General features: G+C 39.4%; 2 protein-coding genes across 2 annotated transcripts; both read right to left on the minus strand.

Moving 5' to 3' along the window:
• Positions 1–132: 132 nt before the first annotated feature.
• On the minus strand, positions 133–10,797 carry tmtops3a (pinopsin-like). Its single transcript, NM_001282154.1, is given in 4 exon segments — positions 133–342; positions 524–757; positions 7,345–7,673; positions 10,440–10,797. Coding segments are annotated over 4 exon segments (1,131 nt in total).
• A 9,779-nt stretch (positions 10,798–20,576) lies between these two features.
• On the minus strand, positions 20,577–23,369 carry LOC101167627. The gene is made up of 4 exons (XM_004073113.4): positions 23,173–23,369; positions 22,697–22,888; positions 22,255–22,611; positions 20,577–21,872 (listed from the first exon to the last, which is right to left on the minus strand). The coding sequence occupies exons 2-4, from the start codon at positions 22,884–22,886 to the stop codon at positions 21,835–21,837; spliced, it is 585 nt and encodes a 194-aa protein (XP_004073161.1). The 5' UTR covers positions 22,887–22,888; positions 23,173–23,369; the 3' UTR covers positions 20,577–21,834.
• Between the last annotated feature and the right edge of the window lie 54 nt (positions 23,370–23,423).

Raw genomic sequence — 23,423 nt, forward strand, 5'->3', positions numbered from 1 at the left:
AGTGAGGATCTTTCAGGCATGCTCATGGTCAGGTTTACATTCAGCCCTTAATCGTTTCAATTAATGATCTTTTTTAGAGTGCTGCATGACTCTTTCTGCACAGTTGAAGGAGAATAAGGAGCATGGACCTTTTTATGGGGTGTAGTGGACAAACAAAACATGTCGGTCAGGATGGTGGTTGCACAGCATACGGTCTGTGGGGTCACTGAGGAGCCGAGGAGAAGAAGAGCTGACAGAGTTTTGTTTCTGAACACGGACAACATCTGACAGCTGTGTTCTTGGAGTTGGGTGTTCCTCTGGATCTCCGCTGCACCTCACAAAGGCGACTAAGCATCTGTAAAACTGGTAAAGTAGGGAGCACAAGAGGAAGCAGGATTAAGCCTGAACTGGTGACCTTAAATAGTCCCATCTGAATTCATTACAAGCTGTTCAACAGAAAGATAATTAAGGCAGAATTTGTCATTAAAGCTGTTAATCATCATCATCATCATCATCACACTATCAGCACTGCCTCCCAGCTCACCTGGCTGTTGAAGAAGACATAGATAACTGGGTTAACAACCGTGCTGAACTTGGCCAGGATGGAAGGGATGACACTAGTTAATGGAGTGACTAGTCCTTTCCTACCAAAGGTGGCCATCAGCGCCACGATGCCATAGGGCATCCAGCACAGTATGTAGCAGGACACCATGGAAAACACCATGACCAAAATGCGCTGCTCTCTGCGCTGAGCCGCCAGCAGGTTGATCTTGCCCACCTGTGACAAAAAGACAGGAATGACGGTGAAACTGCTCAGTATTTCCCTTCACTGTCAGCATGATTACTCCTGCATAATGTTCGTTCTACAGCTGTTCTTTAGTTATTAATTCAATCATGGAGTTAAAACAGTTGCACAAAGATTTCAAATAAAATTCTGACGCCTTTCGGTCAAAGAGAAAAGAACTTCAACCGGAGGTCAGACTAATGAATTTGGATGGACACTGACAGTTGGACGGTTTAAAAATGCTTACTGTATGTTTGAATGTTTCTGAATGTCCTCAATTTAAATGTTCTATTGTTGCACGAAGGACAATTATTTCAAAATGTAAAAATATTTGAATTTGTCACGTCTACCGCATTGCTCATGTATATTCAAATTTATTTTCAAATTGCTTTTAAATTTTAGACAACAAACTGTCAAAGTCCCACTACAATCATCTTTTTGCCTATTTTAAGTGGGCCCACTGGTTTTTACATTTTGATGATGCAGTTTTTAGGCAAATTATAAAAAAACTGTGTTGTTTTGCTCTACATGCCCCCCCCCCCCCAATCCACTTATTTATTTGCGCTTCCACTAGTTTACAGCTCCCCACAATGCTGTGAGCCCCAAGAGCCAATAGAGCCAATATTGGATTTAACCAGCCATGCAGCTTTGATACAGATGCAGGCTCAGATGAGTAAAACAAAGAAGTACTTGGATCTATTTGTCTGCAAGTAGATGCATCAGAATGGAGTGGAGCAGGGAGCTTGTGGCCTGCCGATTGTAGCCGCTACGTCACAACTAAAAGCTTTCTCAAACAGTTTTTTTTATAGTATTCTCCTGATTCACAACGATTTGAATAAAGAAATACTTAGAAATATAATTTTAAGCTTGATTTTCTTTATATATCCCCTTAATAAAGAGAAAATGTTACTTTAACATGTTCTTGTAGATTTTTTATTGAAATGGATGTTTAAATAAAAGTGGAACATTTCTGATTAAGAACAAAACTCAAAAAAAGCAGTTTTGTCCAAAACATGTATTTTTTCTGTTTCTGTCTTTCAAATTCAGACTTTAATTCTGATGTTCAAAACTTTCCTTTTTAAATGACTGATCCACAGTTTGTTGTGTTCTGGTGCCATTTCTGATTAAGCGACCCTCTACTGTATTTGCTGGAAAGGGCCAAGAAGGGGCTGTTGATAGAGTGATCCCAAGAAACATTACAAATGCAATCTCTTTTTCTTTTTGGCGTCCATGTTTTGCTTGTTAGCTCTGCAGAACCGTCAGTCCAGAATGACAGGAGTGGTAAGTTAGACCCTTTGTCAACCTGTGTTTTTTTGGATGCAGCGGGATTTCTGCTTTTGCCGTTTTGTGTTTCCTGCTGATTGACAGATGAGCTGTGTAAGGTTCTCTACCATTCCACTTCTGTCATTTTTGCTGTAAAAGGTCCAAACTTTCTTCTATCAAAGAACAGGGTGGAGCCTTTGTGGAAAAAGTGAGTAAAGAACCAATCAGGCATGCATCTTTGGTTGCATATCACATTTCTTTGGTGCCATCTACTGTAAGTATGTTATATAACAATTGTCTTTGGTTATTGATCCATCAAAACAACTGGAATTTTTCCAGTACTGATCCTATGTGAAGCTGCAGGTTTCCCTAAAGTTTCAAAAACTAAAACATTTAAACATGTTATTTTTGCGTGGAATTACAGTTTGAGAGTTACTATCATTACAGTATTTAAGACTGTTAAAGGGTTTTGGCTCAATGGTAAAATGTGATTTTGCTGTGCACCGTCTCACTGTTGTAATCTATCTTTTGTGCCCCTAACTATCCTATTCATAAAAATATCAGTGTAACGTCTATTCACTTTTTAGCCAATTTCTTAAATCTCCACAAAGAAAATTAGGATTTTTTTAATTCATAAAATAGAAACACTATAGGAATATCATATAAAACTCAGGTCTTTGCCCCCCCCCCCCCCCCCCCCCCCAATAAGTTAAAGTTTTGAAGTGCTGTAATTACCTCACATTATATTAAACAACTTAATAAAGTGTCTCTACTAAGCTAAATGTCATCTTACTAAATATTGATTTTCTGCTTTCAGAAGTGTCTTTTTGATCACCAGAATCTAATTTCAGTATGAACTCGTCTCTGAGAACAGACAATCCTCAAAAAATGGCTGTAGTTTCAATTTCTGAAACTGAAAAATTTTCTGATAGAGACATGGGTATTTTGGTGTAGTAAAAATACCTTCACATAGTCAACAAATCTTTATATTGAACATTTAAATAAGTAATCCTTCCCTCTACTTCAGCTCACAAGGTAAACATTTAAACTATTGTACTTGTTATCACTTCAGACAACCTAAGTCATGACAAAACATCTAAACAAATATATTTTTGGATGCTCTTTAGAGGCATTATTAAAGTGGATGGACACAGATGCTCCAAATGTTGATGTCATCTCTGACGTACCAATCTGAGCCACCGGCATGTTCAGAAATCTTTTTCTAAGAAAAGCTTGCATCAACACCTGAGCCTCAAGTAATTACATCTGCAATCCCCCTTTTCTCCCCCCGACTCTCTCCGGGGGCAGAGACTTTTTCTTCTAAAATAAGGAAAGGTTACACAATGTTGGGTTTCCAATGGTTACCAGCTGGTTCCTGGATCTAAAAATACCTGTGAGGTGATTCAGCCATTGGGGAAATAAAGATTGCAGGAACAACTAGAGGTCCTTAATTACCAATTATACTTCTGATTGAGAGGTTTGCATAAGCTCCACAAAGATGAGGATTAGTCACTGTAAAGGAGCCAGATCACCTCAAAGATGCTACGGCGCTTAGTTTTATGACATTGTGCCTACAAGGGTTTTATGATTTGATGAAATCACCTTGAAAACACAACCAAATGCTGGCTGCAGTATTGCAGCCACTACTGGGCATTTAGTTTACAAGTTTGTCCTCTAAACACCTTCATGGCCAAGAGGAACAGCCGAGTCTGTCCTAAAGAATCGTTAAAGCTCAGCAGGGTGAAATATCAGACGATTATCCTGGGGAAATTACATGCCCACGCGCCCAGCCTGTGGTAAACATTTTAAAATGTGTGCTCACTGTTTGAGTCAATAGTATTGACCAAAGTTAAAAGCAGTGTATAGTGTGGTTTGGCTGTGTCATACGATATACAATGACAATGCTACTTACATTTCTATTTAGGGATGAAAGGAATGCTACAAACAAGAAATGATGAGCAAACCACTAATGACTAAACAGGGAAGATTGGATTCCTGTGGATGCATGCGAGCCCTTGGTGAACATTCATTTAGAAGATTCACATAAATCCGTATTCCCCTTACCAGCATGTTGCAGTTTCTGCACACACACTAGAATGTGAGAGGGTTTGTATACAGAAACATACGCACTTTACCAAGTACTGCTGTTCACCTTCTTGTCATGCAAATTAATGAGCCAATCACAAGCAGGAACTGCAGACATGGTTTAAACTGAAAGTCGGCAGAAGTATCTGATTAGATTTTTTCTGGGTGTTCTTGAGGGACTGATATATAATGGGGAAGACAACCTTTTGCAAAAAGTAGTACACTTGAGGTTAATTTTATTTATGATATTGGAATATAATAGTGTCTAGAGCCCATGTACTGTACGTGTTGTGTAGGAAGTATACTAACTGAACACTTCAGACTAAATTCAAACCTTTTAAGTTCACAATATGTAGATATATGAAAAGTAAACCTCAAGTTGCCTCACTTTTACTATAGACTAAGTATAATTGTAGTAAACTTGAAAAGACTACTTTTTGCTACGAGAAAGCATGTGTGCGCACATTCCTTAGTTTTTCATTGTTAGTTACTGACATCTTTTACTCAGCTGTGCAGAAGTGATGGAACTTCCAAACCATTGCCTCTTTTTGTTGCTGGTCAAGCAGCCCTCAAATATTGATTGATAAAATATGTTATACTTCTATCTGGACTTGTGTTGCAATGAGTACACATTGCAAAAGAAACAAAATATTAGTTTCACAAAAACAAGTTATTTTTTATTTAGAAAAAGAGATCACTAGAAGGAGGTCGGAACTATATCTTAAAGCTAATGATGGACTTTACAAAATTGTTGAAGCTGGAGCGTTGGTACAATTTGCATAATGGTAGACAAACATAAAAGGTGAAAAGGTGTTAAGATTAATTTTAACAACGACTCTATTCATATCATAATTTGTGGTTGCCGGTATAATCCATAGTTTATATTGGTTTCAACTATCCGATAGCACTGACCTTAAAATTAAGTGATTCCACCCTTGCATTGACGTGTTCTTCCTACCATGACAAAGGTGGATAAAGGTGGAAAGATTTCATGTAATCCATGGACGCCAGTGAGGTTCACAAATCATTGAAGAAAAAAGGTTCAGCGCACTGTTTAGTGGGTCTAGATGACCCAACTCCCAATGTTAAAGTAGGAAACTAGGATAGCACAAGGGTTACAAGTGACCCGTATACGATTTTTGCAATTACATTATACAATGCTGAAACTATCAAACGTAGATGTTCTGAGGACTATGTTGCAGCATTTCCGCCTTCCGCAGACCTAAGCACTGACCGAACAGATTAAAAAAATTATGAGCGAGCAGGCCCTTAATGATAATCATAACAGTAATAAAAGATGCGTGTTGGTCCAAACGGCAAACGCTTAGCATGGCAAAATCTGCTAGAGTTGCTCGTTAGCAGCTTAGCTTGTCTCCCCCCCCCCCTTTTTGTTGTGTTTTTTTTGTGTGACTGCAGTTGTCATGGAGGCAACGCTGGGATGGAAGGAGGCATTGCCTTGGGCGCTCCTGGATGAGGCAGGCGCACAAGAGGGGATGCGCGGGAGAGGAAAAAGAAGGGCTGCTTTGCCGGCTTATGTGCTCTGGCTGAGTTTTGGAATGAGGAAGTGTTTGCAGACATTGTGCTGGACTAACAGTTTGATCCAAGCAAAGAAACAAACGGCTTCTTGCCTGTTCCAGAGCAACGGTGTCCCGCTTCATTAGTTACCGTTTGCGTCCCGACCGGGACCGGACCGGAAATTGCGGTTTCCGACTACGGTCTGAAGCCTGAGGCTGAAAGGTAACACGCTGATGGGGCTCCAGCTGTCCCCGAACAGCAAAATCAGCACACAAAAGCACCTATAAATAAGTCATGTGATCTCAGTTGGTGGTGTCCTGTTGACTTCACTGACATACGACTCGCATTTACTGGGGAATATCCGATTTGACTGCTTACATGGCAGACGCAAATGCATGTATCCGATTCGTATTCGATTTATTTCCATATATGAATGAGGCCTGAATCCGATCTGAGAAAATCGGAATCCATGCGCTTTTGTCCTGCTTACACGTTCACCGGTCATATCCAATCTGTGCCACATGAGAGGAAAAAAATCTGAATTAGGTCCCTTGAACCATGCAGTGTAAATGGGTCCAAAGTGCAGCTCAGTGCAGTGTTTAAGTAGACTGAGTGATTTGCAAATGAGAGTCAGGTGTGAGGCATCCAGGAAGTGTGTGCTGGGGTTGCTGGGAGATGTAGTGCATTCAATACTATGGAGAAAATTCCTGCTGGTGACCAGAGGGGGAGACAGAGTTCTGACACTGTATGTGACCATACAGTGTGGTAGTGTCAGACAGATTGATCTGGTTGGATCTTAGGAATGGAAATTGATTTATCGATTAAGTCAATTAATTGTTACACACATAGGTAAGTGTGATCACCTATAGGCTATCACACTTACCTAAAAATGACAAAAATAAATACATATTGGGTTCACATTCATAATTATTGCTTTGCTACTATTTGACACCAAATGCTGAATAAAGAGTAGCAAAACAGAACGGACTCTAGATGTTTCCCATCACCTGACAGATTTATGTCAAAATGGCCTGATATCCTTATTAGCCTATTGATGTGTTCATGTTTATTTTGCCCGCCGAGCTCCTATAATAAGGCTTTCGCTCCCATTCCTTTGTGGGTTTTTTGATGATGTGAATGATTGCAGGTGTGCAACTGTTTCACACCACTTTCATAAAAGCTTGATTTGCCTAAAAGTTGTGCAGCGTGTAAAAACAAATCACATCCACACCTAGTCCTCAGGTGGCAACTATCAGTGGGACTTGATGTTGAAAAATCTTTGGGAAAAAAACCCATTTATTTAGTATTTTTATTCCTCTATCTACTTGTTTGCTGTTGTAGCCCTTTAAGGTCCCTGCAGTCTGCTTTTCTTAACATTGTGAGCAGTTTACAGTCAGATGTGATAAAGACTGTGGATGTTAGACAAACTCCAGAAACAAAAGGGCTTGTCTGTTACATGTGGACTGGAGTCTAAAGAAAGCTTTTAACCATCAGTAAAAATGTCAAATTTACTATAATTCTACAATTAACAAAAGTGTGAATACAGACCAAACATGAAAGTTACACCTCTTTCATGCTTCACAATTATGTTTGAAAACTTTAGAAGATAAAAAATGTTCAATCCCCTTTTATGAAGTATTTCCATTTTTGTTAAGTTAAAAATGGTTAGAATTTGATTCCTATTTATTCTTTGAGTAAATCGAACACTCCAAACTCACCCTTCTGAGGGCCACCAGGATTCTTCCATAGGAATAGACCATGAGCACTAGAGGTAACACCAGGCAGAAGATGAAGAGACACAACACATACGAGACACTGGTGGGTGAGCGCAGGTGCCACTGAATGGAGCAAGTGGTTCCTGGGCCCTCTGGTCCATAGCTGCTCCATCCCAGGAAGGGCGGCAATGTCCAGAGGAGTGAATAAAGCCAGGAGCCTCCAACGCAAAACCAGGCCTTTCGGAAGTTTGAGAGGTCAGCTTGGGAGGAGTGCAGCACTGTGATGTAGCGCTCATAAGAGAGAACCGAAAGGGACACCAGGGACACGATACCTGATGGAGAAGGACGAAAGGAATCTGCATTAAGCTCCACAGCTGCAACTTTTGTTCATTCTTTAAGGAACTTTTCACTGTTTTCCTCAGTCTGCTTGCTCACACAATGAGACCTCAAACCAAGTTTAATTGTCTAAAATTATACAAAAAAATCTGTCAGCTCATTTGAGATAAAAAATGAAACATTAGAGAGTTACTTTTTTAAAAAAAGGAATAAATGTATGGTTCACATTCCACATCAAACACATGTGGAATTTCTTTAAACCAAAACAGAAAAACACATTAAATTTAAAGTAAAACAGAAAAAGTAATAATCACATATCAACATGTTAGCTGTAAAAGGTTTCATAAAAATAAAAGAACTTCAGGAAAATTAAATGTAACGGCTGAATGTATAAAGCATTTGTCAGGGATCACTGAAGTATCATGAAGACAACAGCAACAAAAACGGTCCTCAAAATGCTTTGTTAAAAGTGTGTGATTATAATTCAAGTTTTTATATATTTAGAATCAGAAATCTATTTAAAAGGAAACAAACTGCATCAAGCAAACAGGTTGTAAATAAATTCTTTGGCAAATAGACTAGTGAGGGTTGGTTCTGTTTTTGGCTTTGTTTCCTCGGCTCATTTAAATTTGTGTTTTTGTTCTGGTGTCAGTTTTCAGTCCTCTCATCTTCCCACCAGGCTTTAGTTTCAAACATCCACAGCTGTGTCTGGTTCTGTTTATTGCTCCTCAGTATATTTTAGTCGATAGTTTTCAGTCGCTCCTGGACAGGTCGGTTGGTTCTGTTTCAGCATTTGGTTCCTCCAAAATCCACTTCATTCAAAAATATGATTACATTTATCATATTGCTTTAGAATATTTAAAAAAAAGGTCTAAAATGTTACATTTTGATTATACTTCTCTCTGTTTTGTCTTGAAACTGAATGAGATGTAATGATCGAAATTAAAGAATTTGTTTGATGCATCAGCACTGTGAAAAGTTATCAGAGAATAACATGAATCCTGCAAAGGTAAAAACTAATGTCTGCTTGCTTTCTAGCATGAATTTTGTTTTGCATTTTCCTTTTCTTTTAAATCATCTAGTCAGCCTAATTCTTCTGCATTTTCACTATGTAATTTGCTGCATTGGCCGGAATTGCCCTGAAAAGAGAGACTGCATGTTTTAATTTTCTGATAGATCCATGGAATAATGAGATAATTCAGGTTTTTCTTGCAAAAGACAGGACCTAGATTTCCAATCAGCTACATTTCTTTCAGCGTACAGCTATTGTGTGTGGAATATAATCAAATGATAACCACTGAAAACAGAGAAGAAGAGGTCAAAAGTTTAAAACTGATTTAGATGAACAGCGAATCTTTGCCTTTTCACAATATATGGAAAGGTTTACATGTCATTTACCATTTTCAGAGCATCTTTAGAGGTTTGCAATGTAAAAAGAAATTCTACAAACTTGGGTCAAAAGTTGATCGATTGTAATCGGAATTTTCTTTTAATGCAGCGTAACACTAAATTGACTTAATCAATTAATTAATTTATATTCCTACAATCCAACCAGATCCATCTGTCTAAGTCAAGTTGTTAATTAAATAAACCTATAAAATCATTTCAAACTGAAGTAAATCAATTATATTGATGTTGGAAAATACCATTTTGATTGAGACATGGCAGGTTTATTTTACCATTACATAAAAATGACCAAGTGCATCACAGCAGACAACACACATGTGATCGCAGCAAAAAATGATCAGTCCATCATTCCTGTCCAGTGTGTAGAAACACTTTAAATTTAGCAAAGACATGTGACCAAACAGTGTGCTAATGTTCCCTTTAGATCATTTTGATGTGGAGAAATAACAATGGGCGGAACTTTATGAAACTAAAATGTGAATGGATTTGATGTTCATTCTTGTTTACTTGTTTATTTGTTCACATATTTAATTTACACGTGATTATCTTGCAAGAAATACCCTTTTTGAAATGAATTGTTACCCTCCTAATTTCTTTGGTTAAAAAATGTCTAATATGGTGAGAAATTTCCAGATGTTTGAATCAGTTTATTCTCTGCTTTTAGAAGTGAACACTACATTTTCCTTAATCTTAAATCCTAATTTTACATCAATGTTGCTTGCACCAAAAAGCACCTCTCTTGTATTTTTTGACTTTTTATTAGTTCCACTGCTTTAAACTATACTTTGGGCAAAAAATGTCTCAAGTTATGTATAAAAAGAATTTTTATCGTTAAGAAAACTCACCTATCCTAAAACTCTGTACGGATGGTGGAGACATTTTAAAGATTTGTAGGATATTGAACAATAAAATTACTGCATTTATGCTGCCACAAACTATTTTTCGGAGTTTGTAAAAGTGAAAAGTTCCTAACATTTGGTTAGCTCAGTCCACAAGCAGGTTTTACTGAAAGTCTTAGATCAAACATGAAAAAATCTGACAAGATAACCTTTTCAGCTCTCAGTCTTCCTCACTTCATTATAGAGAAATCCGTGGATTTTTTATAGATTAATACACATAAAACAAAATCACAAAAGTGTTACCTCACATTATGTATGTATTATATTATTATATTATATATATTATTATTATTATATTATAGATGTAAAATGACATTTAATAACCAATTTTCCTTATAATGATGTGAAATTCGTTTCCCATACTTTCTTGTATGGTAATGCTGTCAGGCTATATGCACCATAGTAAACAAGGGTCACCACGGACAAAGTTCTGGAACAGCATTCCTTTCCACTCACCAAAGAGGGAATTGGCGAAGGCGTACCACTTACAGCCGGACTCCCCGATGAGCCACCTGCCACGCACGCTCGCTGCGAAGCTGAACGGAGTGCCGAGGACGCACACGAGGATGTCGCTCAGGCTGATGTTCAGCAGGATCAGGTTGATGGGCGTCCAGAGGGAGCGAAACTTCGCGAAGACAAGCAGCGTCAGAAAGTTGTTGAGGATCCCTGCCACCAAGATGAAGCCGAGGCACACCGCCACCGCCGTGTGGCCGGTCCGGCTCAGCCCGTCCGGGTTGTGGGGCTCAGTGGAGTTGGTGCTGCAGGGGGAACTGTCTTTGGTGCTGAAATTGCAGTTGTGAGAGTGGAGGACCATATCATTCAGGACCAACAGAGAGGTGCATCAAGACAGCCAGCTGCTGCGAGGGCGGGCACAACTCAGTTAATGGTGCGTAAAGAGCGTCAAGGCGCCTTCTTTATACCTGCGCCCGGCAACGCAAATGCTCCCACCTCCGCGTTTTGCCACACACCTGACCATTCTGTCTATTGAATAGTGCAAATCGTTTATGCCCTGTGTGGGTCATTTTGCTCCAAGTGATGGCTTTTCAGCTGACAACAAAACGTCTTTCAGTCTCCTCAGATCCAAAGTCTGAGTTATTGACTTTCTCTGCAGACCAGACGTACTGTCTCTTCAGAATAAAACTCCATGTTTACTGATGCATTCAGGAACATTTCACCGTCCAGCACTTCTCCCTTGCAAACACACTTTTGCAAGGCTGTGCGTTTTTTATTCAGCTATTTACTGCAGTTTAAATCAAGGTCGGCACGTTCTGTTCTGCACACCCCCATTAAAAGACAGTCACATCTCACACAATTATAGCATCTGCTTTGCATTTAATGATGTTGGCAGATTCTTTTTTTTACTTTTAAAAAGTCCTAGTTCAGAACTTTCAATAGATAGAATTTGACAGGACTTTACCCTGCAGTCACTTTAAAATGGAATCTCAATGTTAAGGGGCTTCAACTTGAGTGTCAATGAGTTGCAAGGTATCAAACACAAATAACTGTTCTACTAATTTACTTTCATTGTTCTCTATTACTGTTTTTTAAGACCCACTCTAATGAAAACAGTGTTTTTGCTGTTTCTAACATATTCTTATAACCTTTTTCTCTAGATTGAGGACATAGCTTATAAAGAAAATTAAGGTTAAAATGGAATTTTGAAGTATTTCTTGATTCAAATTGTTGTGAATCAGAAGCAGACGAAAACTGCTGTTGGGAACAGCCCGTAACTGTGATGCAGCTGCTACAGTTCGCAGGCCACAAGCTTCCTGCTTTGCTCCATTCTGATGCATCCACTTGCAGACCGACAGATCCAATAGGGCTGCACGATATGAGAAAAACTCGCGATATGCGATATTGGTTTAATTATTATTGCGATAACGATATAATTTCCGGTATATAAACAAATAGCAAAACAACCAAAAACATAATTTCCATTTCACTGCAACAGTTTAAAAGTTATACTCCAAATGACCCTCGTCAACATAGGAGGCAAACATCAAACATAAAAGGGCTCATCTGATTGATCAACAACGTAAACGGGTCCTTCCGATTGGTTAAATGCATAAAGGGATTTATTTCATTTGTTCAATATTTCAAGCTGCCATGAGTTTGTTTTAGCACATTTAAGGTAACCATTTATTGCGATTTTTGTCATCTTTTGCGGTATGCATATTGCACAGCTTGATGTTGCGATAACGATAAATTTGCGATATATTGTGCAGGCCTAATGTACAATTATGTTTTTCTCATCTGAGCTGGAAAACTGTACGGCTGGATAGCTCCAATATTGTTCGCGATTTTTTTTGCACCGGTAATGTTAGGTTGGGGTTGTGAGGGGCCGTAAGCTAGCAAAGGAGAGTGTAAACAAAGGGGTGATGGGAAATGAGGGCAGGCTTACTTCATGCCAAACGGTCCCGCCCACAACTCAGAGGTGAATTTCTGATGAACTTCTGCCGTTCTGCAGAAACTATGTTCTAGAAAACAACACAGGTTTTTTGATTTAGCCAAAACAAAACTGCGTTATCATACTTAAAAGAGCACTGGGAATGCTTTTAAAATAGATCAAAAGATGATTAGAGCGGGACATGAAAACTGCATCCTCAGGTTTAAATAGTATGATTAAAATGGCAACAATCAAGATTTAATTAGTTGTCTCCTACCGCAGAACAAACACTTCATCATTTTTACTGAGATACATGAAACAATATCATATTCAATGAGTACTTTGCATTCAGACAACTTCTTCCCTCTCAAGCTATTTTAATTTGAATTTAGTGGGACACTGTCTGGAATGGAGGACAGATTAAGCCATTTTCCTCCAAAAAATTTTCCCGCCTTTGTATTCAGTGTTTCTGTTACCAGTCTCCTATCAGCACCAACTTGACGTAAATAAATACATTTAATCTTCTTCCTCTTTCAGCCGCTCCCATCAGGGGTCGCCACAGCGAACAAGTCGCATGGTAAACTTGGCAGTGTCTTACGCCGGATGCCCTTCCTGATGCAACCTTCTCAAACCGGGCTTGGAACCGAACAGAAGTAGAGAAGGGAACAGGGAGCAGCCCAGAGTCGAACCCTGGTTTCACGGACGGAAGGCGCCGCAAACCAGCACAAGCTAAACCGGCTCCCACAAATAAATACATTTAATGAATAGTAGAAAAATGTTTGTTTCCCCACCTTCCTCATTGTACACTTTTCATGTGTTTGCACTTTAACTATGAATAAATCTGTCACTATAGTTACTTACCTGCATCACTCAGTTATTATTTCTCTCGTTGCAGTTGCTTTGTCTTTTAACAAATGCTTTAGGATTTTGTGCATGTTTTCTTCATGTTGTCTAAGTGTAGCGGTAGCTAACTTAGTTTTTCTGCCCTGGTAGGGGCTTTGCTTTGAGAAGGCTGGTCTTCCCCCTGTTCTCTCCTTGTTTCTAGAAGTTTTGATCTCTTAGTTCCTCTTTGCCTCCTGTTTTTATCACTGCAACATACCATTTTTGTCATTTACTTAATGTTCCAGTACTTCTCCATTTGTCTCTCTCAGACTTCAAGCAGTCACATCAGATGGCTGCCCTGAGTCTGGTTTACTTCTACATATATCCGACAATATTTAAATACAGGAAAAGATGATTTATTATATTAGTGATTTGATTTTTTTTATGGTTCTCACCTTAAAACAACCCAAGTTGTATGCTGGTGTTCCCTAAATAAACTAAAATAAAAATATTTAAAATACAATTGTTCTGTAGACACATTTGTAAGCTTGTCTTCTCTAAAGAGCTCCACATTTTATTTTATTTTCTTATTTTGATTTGTTTTCAATAAAGATTTTTAACCAGTGATAGATTAAATTGTTCAGTTTTATTTGTGTGGCTGATTTAAACTGAAATACTGAAAAAAACAGAATTATTTCTGCAAATTCAGTAAAGTAAATTCATGTAAATTCAGTAAATAAAGACTTATTATAAATGTTTATTTCGTTTAATTGAGATTTTTTTCAATTTGCATTAAAATATTAACATTCCAAATGTGTATAACATGTCATTAACCCTTTGTAGTCTGGGACCTTTTTTGGGCATTTTTCATTACTTTACAGTTTGAAACAGTTTACCTGTAAAACAGTTTTTGAGGCAGTGCTTGATGTTAATCATCTTAGTACAACCCCAGCTTCTTCTTTTTTTTCTTTAACAGATTTTCTTTTGATTTTAGCGCACAATGATTCCAAAATGAACCTGAAACTGTCCAAAAAGTTCAATTACGAGAAGTAAATTTAGTCATTTTTTACTTAAAAAAGCACAAAAATTGAGATCAATGTTTTACAAGAAAGGATCAAACATGTAGAGACAAAATTAAAACATATTAGTGTCCAAAAAAAAAGCAGACAAGGTCAAAACTTTGTGAAACTTGTCTTAAAAAAAACAGGCGTAACTCCACTTAAAGTTTTAAGGATTAAATCAATAAGAATTACAATAATGTATCATAATAATGTGTGATAATAATGTGACACAATAATGTGTCATAACCTTTGTTGTTTTTGTGTTTTAAATCAAATAGTTCAATGCTAAAACATTATGAAACCTTCATGTCAAATTTTGAATGAAAACAATGCTAATGGGGGTGAGGGAGGGGTGGGAGTCCATGTCATCTCTGCATCATTGTAAACGGCCTGTGTGATTGGTAAACTCGCTGGTGAGTTCGAGGATGTGTCACAAGGAAGAAGCTGGCTGTTCACAGAGTTCTGTATCAAAGTATTGCAGTACTCAAGTTAAGTATATCAAAAAATCTTGTAGTAAAAAAAACTGTTCAAACATTTCATGATTCACAGGTAGTGGATTATTATTGTGTATCATCAGGCCTGTGCAGTCGTCTAACAGGACTTTTTGGGGCGTCACCTGCTTTTAATACTTACTTGTTAAAGACCATTTTCATTTTCCAGCATCTATGAACAAGGAGACCATTGTATCAGGAATCTCACTCTTACCTGACTCAAACCCCATATTTTATGAGAGGACAAAGGTGTGAAGCACCAGATCCAACATTACGGAGGAAATGAAAGCCGCCAGCAAAGCTGTAATAAATGCAAATATTGATATATTCATAAGTTCATATTTTTAGCTTTAGTCATCATTGTGAGTTTTGTAAAATTGTTAACTTTGGGTTTTGAATAGCTTTATAATTCGTTTATCTATAATTCATCTAGAAAAACAGTACTTTTGAAAATATAGAAAACAAAAATTCCCTAAGCATTGTGTTTTATTAACAAAGTTGATGTGCTTCATTTCCACATGAAAATACTGGTATGGAAATGTATCAAACGTGTCTTCATTTTCACACAGGGTTTTTATTTTCTACGTTTGTTTTCATCTGTTGTACAAAACACCCATCAGATAAAAATTATAATCAAACTTTTAAAAGTAAAAACATGCATTTACGTGAATAAAACAACATTTTGTATTCTGGATACTTTGTGCAAAGATTCTCATATTTTCCAAAGGCCTCATCTATTCATTGATTGGGAATGAATAGCGGGGGCCGGGATAGGCTCCGGCAGCCCCGTGACCCCGAAAGGGATAAACGGAAGAAGATGAATGAATGGGAATGAATAGATAATAAAAAAAAATGTTTGCAAATTAAAAGTTTCTATAGAGTATCAATGCTATACCTAGAACAATTCATGTTGCTCAGCTTCTGAGATAATAATATGTCACTGAATTGTTTTTACAAAGTGTTTCATTGGGAAATGAAATTGATGAGACATAGTTCTGCAGGGAACACAGCATGTCTAGGAATTGTAATTTGTAAAAGATATCACTTGAAAATACCACCTTCAAGTTTGCAGGCCTGTGAAATAACAAATTGTCATATGAACAGCATTGTTACAGAAACTATTGTGCCAGACGAGCCCCTTCCTGTCTTAATTATAAGGTCTCATTTAAGACCTTTTGTCCTTTTTCAAATGTTATGAAATCTACTTTGACTATTTTTTTCTGACTTGTGGACCTGATTATGACATTATTTTCAAGAGAATTCTGTAAAGGAATTACAAGTTAGCCTTTAGGATTATGTCACAGCAGCGCCAGGTTTGTGCCGCGTGATGAGACACAGAAAAGCTTGTAAGAAGTGTTTTCAGTGGTGTTCAAATAAATGTTTTAACAAGTAAGGAGTTAGACCCTTTTTTCTGTTTAATAACACTGCAGTCGTTGCTTTAAATTTGTCTTCGGCTCATCAGCTGCAACATTCCTACTTTCTTTGCATCACGTGACCACCGGCTACGGTGGCCGTTTAGTTCAGTTGCTCCGCTCCGGTGTGGGTACCATGACCATTCAGACAAATGAATATCAGAACGAACCAAAGCTCCGCCTGATTGGAAACGCACCGAGACCACCTCCAAAGATGGGTCCGAGAGCAGTTCTTGGTCCTGGACCAGGGTCTGCTTGGGTGTATTCAGAGGGAAAATTTGTTCCAGATTTTTTGGGGGAAACAAAATCTGGTTCACTTTAAGCGAACTAAATGTGTCCAGTCTGAATACCCCCTAAGGCAGTGTTTTTAAACCAGGGAGATGGTCAGGTGTGCCGTGGGAAATTGTCCTCAATAACTGATCTAAAAACGTTTACCATCTCCAGGATTTCAGCTTTGTGTTCATCCAAACAGGCCTGGATAAAACACTGAGTAGTTAGGAAAATGAAAGATAATAAAATACTTTTTTCTTTGTGTTTATTTGATTCTATTAAAGACATTTGGATAAGAATGACGGTACCGCAATTTAGCCGTAGCGTCACCTGTTTTCGGAAAAGTCCCGCTGTCTCCACCAATCATTCTTGGAGGCTCAATCACATGTCATCAGTCTGACCAATCAGAAGTGGTTAAAGTCTTCACTTCCTTGTTCTGATTCTGCTCATAAAGTCGCTCAGTTTGAACAAAAATACCAGCTAAAGCTCATATTTAGCGGTGTAGCTTTCCACAGAATCCGGTGTCAGACCGTGAAAAAAGTGAACAAAACAACGAAGCTCAGAGACGCGAGTCTCTCTGCGTTCGGCGGCTGCAAGCACTACATCTCCCATGATGCATTTGGTTAAAGTGACAGCGCCTCAGCGCACAATGAGTCGTCCTTGTTAAACGTCTTGAAACCACAACTAACACACATCAGTTCTTAAATCTTCTAACTTAACTTACATCTTTTAGAAAATAACAGCTGCAACTCCAGCTTTTTCTGCCACAATTGTCACAAAAATGCATGTGAGATTGCAGAGGGGCTGTAGATCAATACAGACTATGAGTTTCTCCTTTTTTAAAAAAATTTTGGATGCGATGGTGTGCCGCGGGATTTTTGTCAAGGTTAAATAGTGCCGTGGCTCAAAAAAGGTTGAAAAACACTGCCCTAAAGCATCCCAACGAGAACCTATGACCTAAGTTAACCCTTCAACTCCAGAACTTTAGCTCTATTGTTTAAATTCTTTCAGAACTCTTCAACTGTTTATGCAATTAACAATTCAGGATCAGCTGATTCATGTTGATTGCGGAAATGATCAAACAGTTACATTAGGCCAAAGGGCGTTTGTTATTTAGGTGTTGCCAACAACATCTCTGGGTTTAAAGGGTTCAAAAGAGTTAAACTGAGATGAACTGTGTTTAAAAACTAAGTTAAATGCCTGAGTTTAGTGCCAAACTTTAAATACTGTAGTCGGAGACCGTAGGTCCTGTTGGTTTTGAAAGAAACAAAAACTGCTGACTTCTGAAGAAGTAAAGTTATTCCCGCTATGAGAATCAAAGTGACAGGTCTGACTCCCAAATAATAGCAAACAATGCTGAAATGACAGTGATGAAGGTTTTTTTTTTTTTTTGACAAGCACGTCCAAACACAGGAGTATGCACTGGTCATTCAGGGAAAAGAACTGGAGACTCTTGGTTTTCACTCATTATGAAAAAGGATCAACAAAAGCTGTTCTGGAAAGTTGCTGGTTCAGCATGTTTGAATTTCCCCTCAGCAGAAAATCTCTGCATTAATCGTGTTTTATTTTATTTTATTTTATTTGAATTAGCCAGTGGGAGCAAAAGCAGGTATACAGATTTCCTGAAGTACCAAAGAAACAAAAAAAAATGAAAAATGTAAAATACATTTGTTTTGACAGTATTGTACTGGAGGTAAAAAGAATGAGCATTTGCAAGGAAGGTGGGACCTAGGACCATCTGTCCCCTACCTCTTCCCTGGTGGGGGGTACGGGCCCCTTTGCAACGGCGGCCGTGTCCCCGGGGTGCCGGCTTCCTGGGCCCGGCGGTGCTCTCTCCGCGCGGTGGGGGGGTTCACATTACATCTGAGCCGGGGGTGTTCGTGTCCCTGGGGGGTGGGTTCTGGTCCCTGCTCCTGAGCGCTGGGCCCCGCCAAATTTCCAACTGTGGCCGAGCCTGGTCGGGCCATATTTACAACACCCCTTGTGGGCCCTCTTTTTTCCCCGGGGTTCCCCCTCCTGGGCGGGTGCGGCGGGCCCCTGCCTTGCTCCTCCCTGGACCAACCGTGGGCTGGGCGGATGGCTGCCTGGAGTGCGGAGCGGGTCTCCCTTGGGGGGTCCTGGCTCGTACCTGGGGTTGGGGCGGGGGGATGCCCGGAACTCCTGGGTGGTGGTGGGGTGCTCGTCTGGGGCTGTGGGCGTCCTTCTCCGGTGGGGCCCTGCGTTGGGCGCTCCCGGCGCGGCGGGGGGGCTGCTCTCCTGGTTGGGCTGGGGCGACGCTCTCTTTCCCCTCCGTGCCTCCCTGCTCTCTGGCTCTGGGGGCCTTGCGGCAGTCCTGCTGGCCCTGGCCTGGGTGGCGGGCTTGGTCGCCCGGGCGGCGGTTATTCCCTGCCGGTTCCCGTGTGGCGTTGGGAGGATTCCGGCTGCCGCTGCTGCTGCGGTGGGGGTCTTGGGGTGGGGATTGCTGGGCACTCTCCCTCCTTCTTTTCACGTTCCACCATCCATTTTAGAAGAACATAAACACTCACCTGAGCACAGGTGTTATCTCACCTTTGCACTAACAGTTTGCATGATTGAATGACTGAAAGATTTCACACTAGTTGGTTTTAAGGCATAAATATGCGTGTGAACACTATCTGTTTTGTGTACATGTCGACATGTGGACATTTTTGCAGCTAGCAGGTGTGTTTATAACATTTGAATGTGTGTGTGGACAGGCCCCGCCCTTTTTGTACTACATTTGAACCTTACCATAATGATTAACAACCAGTAAACTTGTTGCTTTATGCTGCTTCATGGTCTTATCCCCCTTCCCCTCCTATTATCACCCTCCTACCCCCCCCCCCCCCTCTCTCTAACGTCCCTCTCTCTTCTTCCCCTCTTTCCTTTTCCGTCCGGTCCAACACCAAAGATTTTCAAACATGATTGAAATTAATAAAGTTTGGCCTCAATTACAAAAGGGGTTTATTCAGACATACCTTTGGTTTGTCTGTAGATTAATAACCCCTCTTGTTAAAGTAAAATATGTCCAACACAAGAGGCCCTTAGCTCTCATCTGTCTGCCCAGCTGTTGGACAGGACAAGTTAAAAAAAAAAAGAAAAAAGAATGAGCATTGATCAAAAGTCCTAAAGTTCAATTCAGAGGTTCAATACTCAAACTCAGGTGTCTGCCTGTGAGACTCAAGTCCAAGTCCCCATCTGTGGAGGAAGTTTTGCTAACTGATTCAGTACCACTAACTAACCAACACCATGGCTGAAAGAACTAAGGATTCATTCACCTCCCAGTCAGTTTTTGTCAGGCTAGTCAGTGAACAAAATCTTCTGCAGGAAGTGTGTTTGCAGACCAGATCCTCCACATGTCCTGAAAACATTTTGCAACATTCTACAGAATCCTGGTGAGGAAACAGCAGAAACAACCCTCCATATGCACACTTCTGCTCTAACACAGGTCTGGAATATTTTCCATGAGATGAAAAGGTATTTGTGACGGATGCAGAATCCTGAAATTGTGTTTAATAGACTCATACTTACGCCTCACAGACACCAAAACAGAATTGGAGTGATGGATATAAACCTCACTCTCCCATGATGCCATTCCCAGGTTTTAGACCTATCTTATTTTTTATGCTCAACAAATTTAAATCAAATGTCTAGTATTTGTCAAAATATACCTGCGTTTTTAATAAATTTAGCTCACACTTGAGCTGGATCAAATGCATCCAGGAAAGTATGTTCTGAATTCTTATTTAAACATGGATCTTTTGATGTGTTTCGTCTTTACTCATCTTCATACAGTTCTTTATCCACAGATAAAATCCTGTTCTTTACACATGATGTGAAAATAAAAAAAGGAGACCTTTCTCAATGGCAAAAACTAAATCTTAAGTGTGTGTGAAATTTGTTCTCCTCATTTGACCCATCCCCTGGGGGAGTAGTGAGCTGGAGATACAGACAGTTTAACCCCCAACCCAACCCTTTAACGCTCAATGTCAAGCAGGGAGGCATTGGTTCTTATCTTTACAGGGTGTTTGGTGTGACTTGGCTGAGGATTTAAATTCACAACTTCCAGTCTAAGGGCGGACACTCTTCCACAATACCACTGAGTTGACTTCAGTCAATGTCTATGAAATTCAGTTAAAAATATGAGCAAAACGTTGATTTAAAATCACAATTTTATTAATGAAACAGGTCTTGGAACAATGTTTTACACTCAATGTCGTAAGCTCTCAAAAGAGATAAACTCAACAAACATGTCTGCAGCCTCTGACTGACTTTTCCTTCATATAAAAATGAATAAAACCGGTAAGTTATAGGATGAATGACAAAAGACTTGATCTCTTATTAGGTACTTTTTGTCTGAATATAGTGTCAAAAAGCAAAGTATTATATACCAGATGTGATGAAGCTGAAGAAAGTCAAAGTAGAAAAGAAACTTGCAGCATCTCAAACATGAACACATTGTGGATCCAAAGTTAATAATTAGAAATATTGAAAACACTTTCATTGCTTCATAACTATTCTAAATTCTACATTAAAATCTTTTTATAAAACAAGTTCATTTGAAAGCAAAACTTCTGACAAACACAGTTGAAGATGTACAAAATGTTTCCTTCTGGAGTGTAGATGGAAACCATCCATGTCTTCACCAAACAGACAATCACGAGCAGGTCAATGTTTTAGGTCTGCAGATGCAGACATGGACTAACTCCAGATATAGCTGAAGTCTGTAGCACGAAACGTACAAGCTAAACTACATTTTGGAATTCCAAAAAAGGCTACATGCATCAAACAGAGTGCTATTTCAAACAACTACCCTTAGGTGGCACTGTTGTTTAATTTGTAGGTTTTTTTTGTTGCATGACTGTAAATGCTCAGCTTGTTTGACAGTAACAAAGTACAAAGTATTGCTTGATTATCTCCCGGCACCCCTTCTTACACATATATTAGTAGAAACATGTTTTTTTAATCACCTTCCTCTGGGCTGAACTATTTTTCGTAAACACAGAAAATGAAATTCATCCAGCTAAATTTTGCACAGATTTCTAATTAGTTATTATAAAATTCAAACACACTAGGGCCACAATGTTCAGAATTAACGCTTAAGTATTAACTCTAGTTAAATCAATGAAAAAAATGTCCTTTATCTAACTTCAGCTCCAGAAAGAGCAACAAACAAATGCACTCTGACAAAAAGGAGAACTGGTTTGTCAGCAATTGCTCTTGTTTCACATTTGTTCTAGTTGGTGCACTCTGTGGTAATGAGGTCATTCTGAGGAATGGAGACTCGGGTAGGAATGGAAACACTCCTCTTCTTGATATTCCAAAGAGACACATAGGAGAAAAATAAACATTAAAAAAAAAAGTCCAAATAGACTGGATAGGATGATAGGTGCTACCCTGGTAGTTTTCTCCTCAGTACCAGTACAAGTTCTTCTTGTCCACATGTCGGCCTGGCAACGAGAATAAAAAAAACATGTCAAACAGCCGTTGAAGACTTGATCAAACAATTTAAAGTTCTGTTTTGCTTTTGTGACTTTCAGGAGTTCTTTTCTTAAACATTAAAAAGTTTTGTAGTGTTGTGCACATGTGATGTACACATTTCTAAGTTTTTGGTCTTTAATGGGTTAACATGTGCAGCAGTTAAAGAAAATACTCAGACAGGCAAAGCAAATATGGATACATTCTTGATATTTTGCACATCTTCATGATGGCCTTGCTTAAAAAACAATAATTTTTACATACATGTAAACATGGGGCTTTACCAAAGGCAACCTCGACTTTAACATATCACTTTGGGTGGTGTAAAAACGTTGTGTGCAGCTGCAGGATTACCTTGTTCAAAGTTTGGAGAAGGATCCACAGACTCTCTGAACATAGGAGGAGCTGTCCACCTCGGTAATGTTTCTGGCTTGGAGCTGGAGGCCACGCTGGGCCCCATCTCCCCTCGATCACTGTGCAGCAGGTTGAGCAGGGATGTGGCATACTGCTGTCCAGTGAGACTCAGCCCCTCTGAGGACAGACACATGATGGTCGACAGCCCCGAAGCCTCTCCGGGTCTGGCATTGAAGGGCTGCCAGGAGCTGTGACTTCCCCCTGAGGGGCTCAGGGCCATGATGCATCCTGCCTTGGAGAAGGCCTGTGGCTCGGAGAAAGAAGGAGCAGTAACGTCCTGACAGGTGGTTAAATCTTCTGCAGAAGCGAAGTAAAAAGATTGAGTTAAAATCAGACACAGACTGTACGTTTTTTGGGTGCTACGGTGTCAGTGAATGTTTACCGCTTTTAACAGCTTTCAGGACTTTCCTTGGCCTTCCTGCTGGCCCCTCAGTCCTGGAGGTTTTGCTAAGTGCTCGATCAAAATGAGCATCCACCATGCTGTTAGTGTCCCCCTGAAAGTAGGTCAGCACGACGCTGCGAGAGTTTCCTTCCACCTTCACAGCTATTGGACTGTCCGCTCGGTCCTCCATTGCTGTGAAAGTCAACAACGACAGAAGTTATGTAAAAATCTTCAAGAACGATGGAGCAATGGAGTGATGCATTGGTGAAAAGAATCTTTTTTCTTCTCTAAATGTTGTTCACATTTAAATGAAAATGTAAATTTAAAATATAAAAAATATTAACATGTGGAAACACTTTAAGTCTTATGCAACAACAAAGTAAAGCGAGAGAATTGCACTGAAATGTAAAAGTGTCAAATTTTAAATTAGTGTATTGACATTTAAAGTGAAAGCAGATGAAATGCACTAGTCTTACCTGGCCTGACAATTTACGGAAGACAGTACAAACTTGCATCGACTGATGGATCAAAGGAAGAAAATAGTAGCGGCCAAAACAGTGGAATGAAAGTTGTTTGACTTTGGTCTAAGCATTGGAGTCATCCATTAGTGTCAAATGACCAACGTGAGGTGTTTCGCCTGCTCCCTCCGTCTTCTACTGAGAGAACTCTTCACTCTCGGAGGCTTCGGTGTCTCAGCTTGGGAGGGTGACAGAATGCACAGAATGTT

This window comes from Oryzias latipes, chromosome 10 (genome assembly GCF_002234675.1).
Source record: "Oryzias latipes chromosome 10, ASM223467v1".
Lineage (NCBI taxonomy): Eukaryota > Metazoa > Chordata > Actinopteri > Beloniformes > Adrianichthyidae > Oryzias > Oryzias latipes.

Coding starts and splice junctions, on each gene's coding strand:
- LOC101167627 (XM_004073113.4), bottom strand. CDS start 22,886: ATGGAGGACCGAGCGGACAGTCCAATAGCTGTGAAGGTGGAAGGAAAC. Junction 22,612..22,696: donor CCTGAAAGCTGTTAAAAGCG/GTAAACATTCAC, acceptor TCGCTTCTGCAG/AAGATTTAACCACCTGTCAG. Junction 21,873..22,254: donor TTCTCCAAACTTTGAACAAG/GTAATCCTGCAG, acceptor TCTCGTTGCCAG/GCCGACATGTGGACAAGAAG.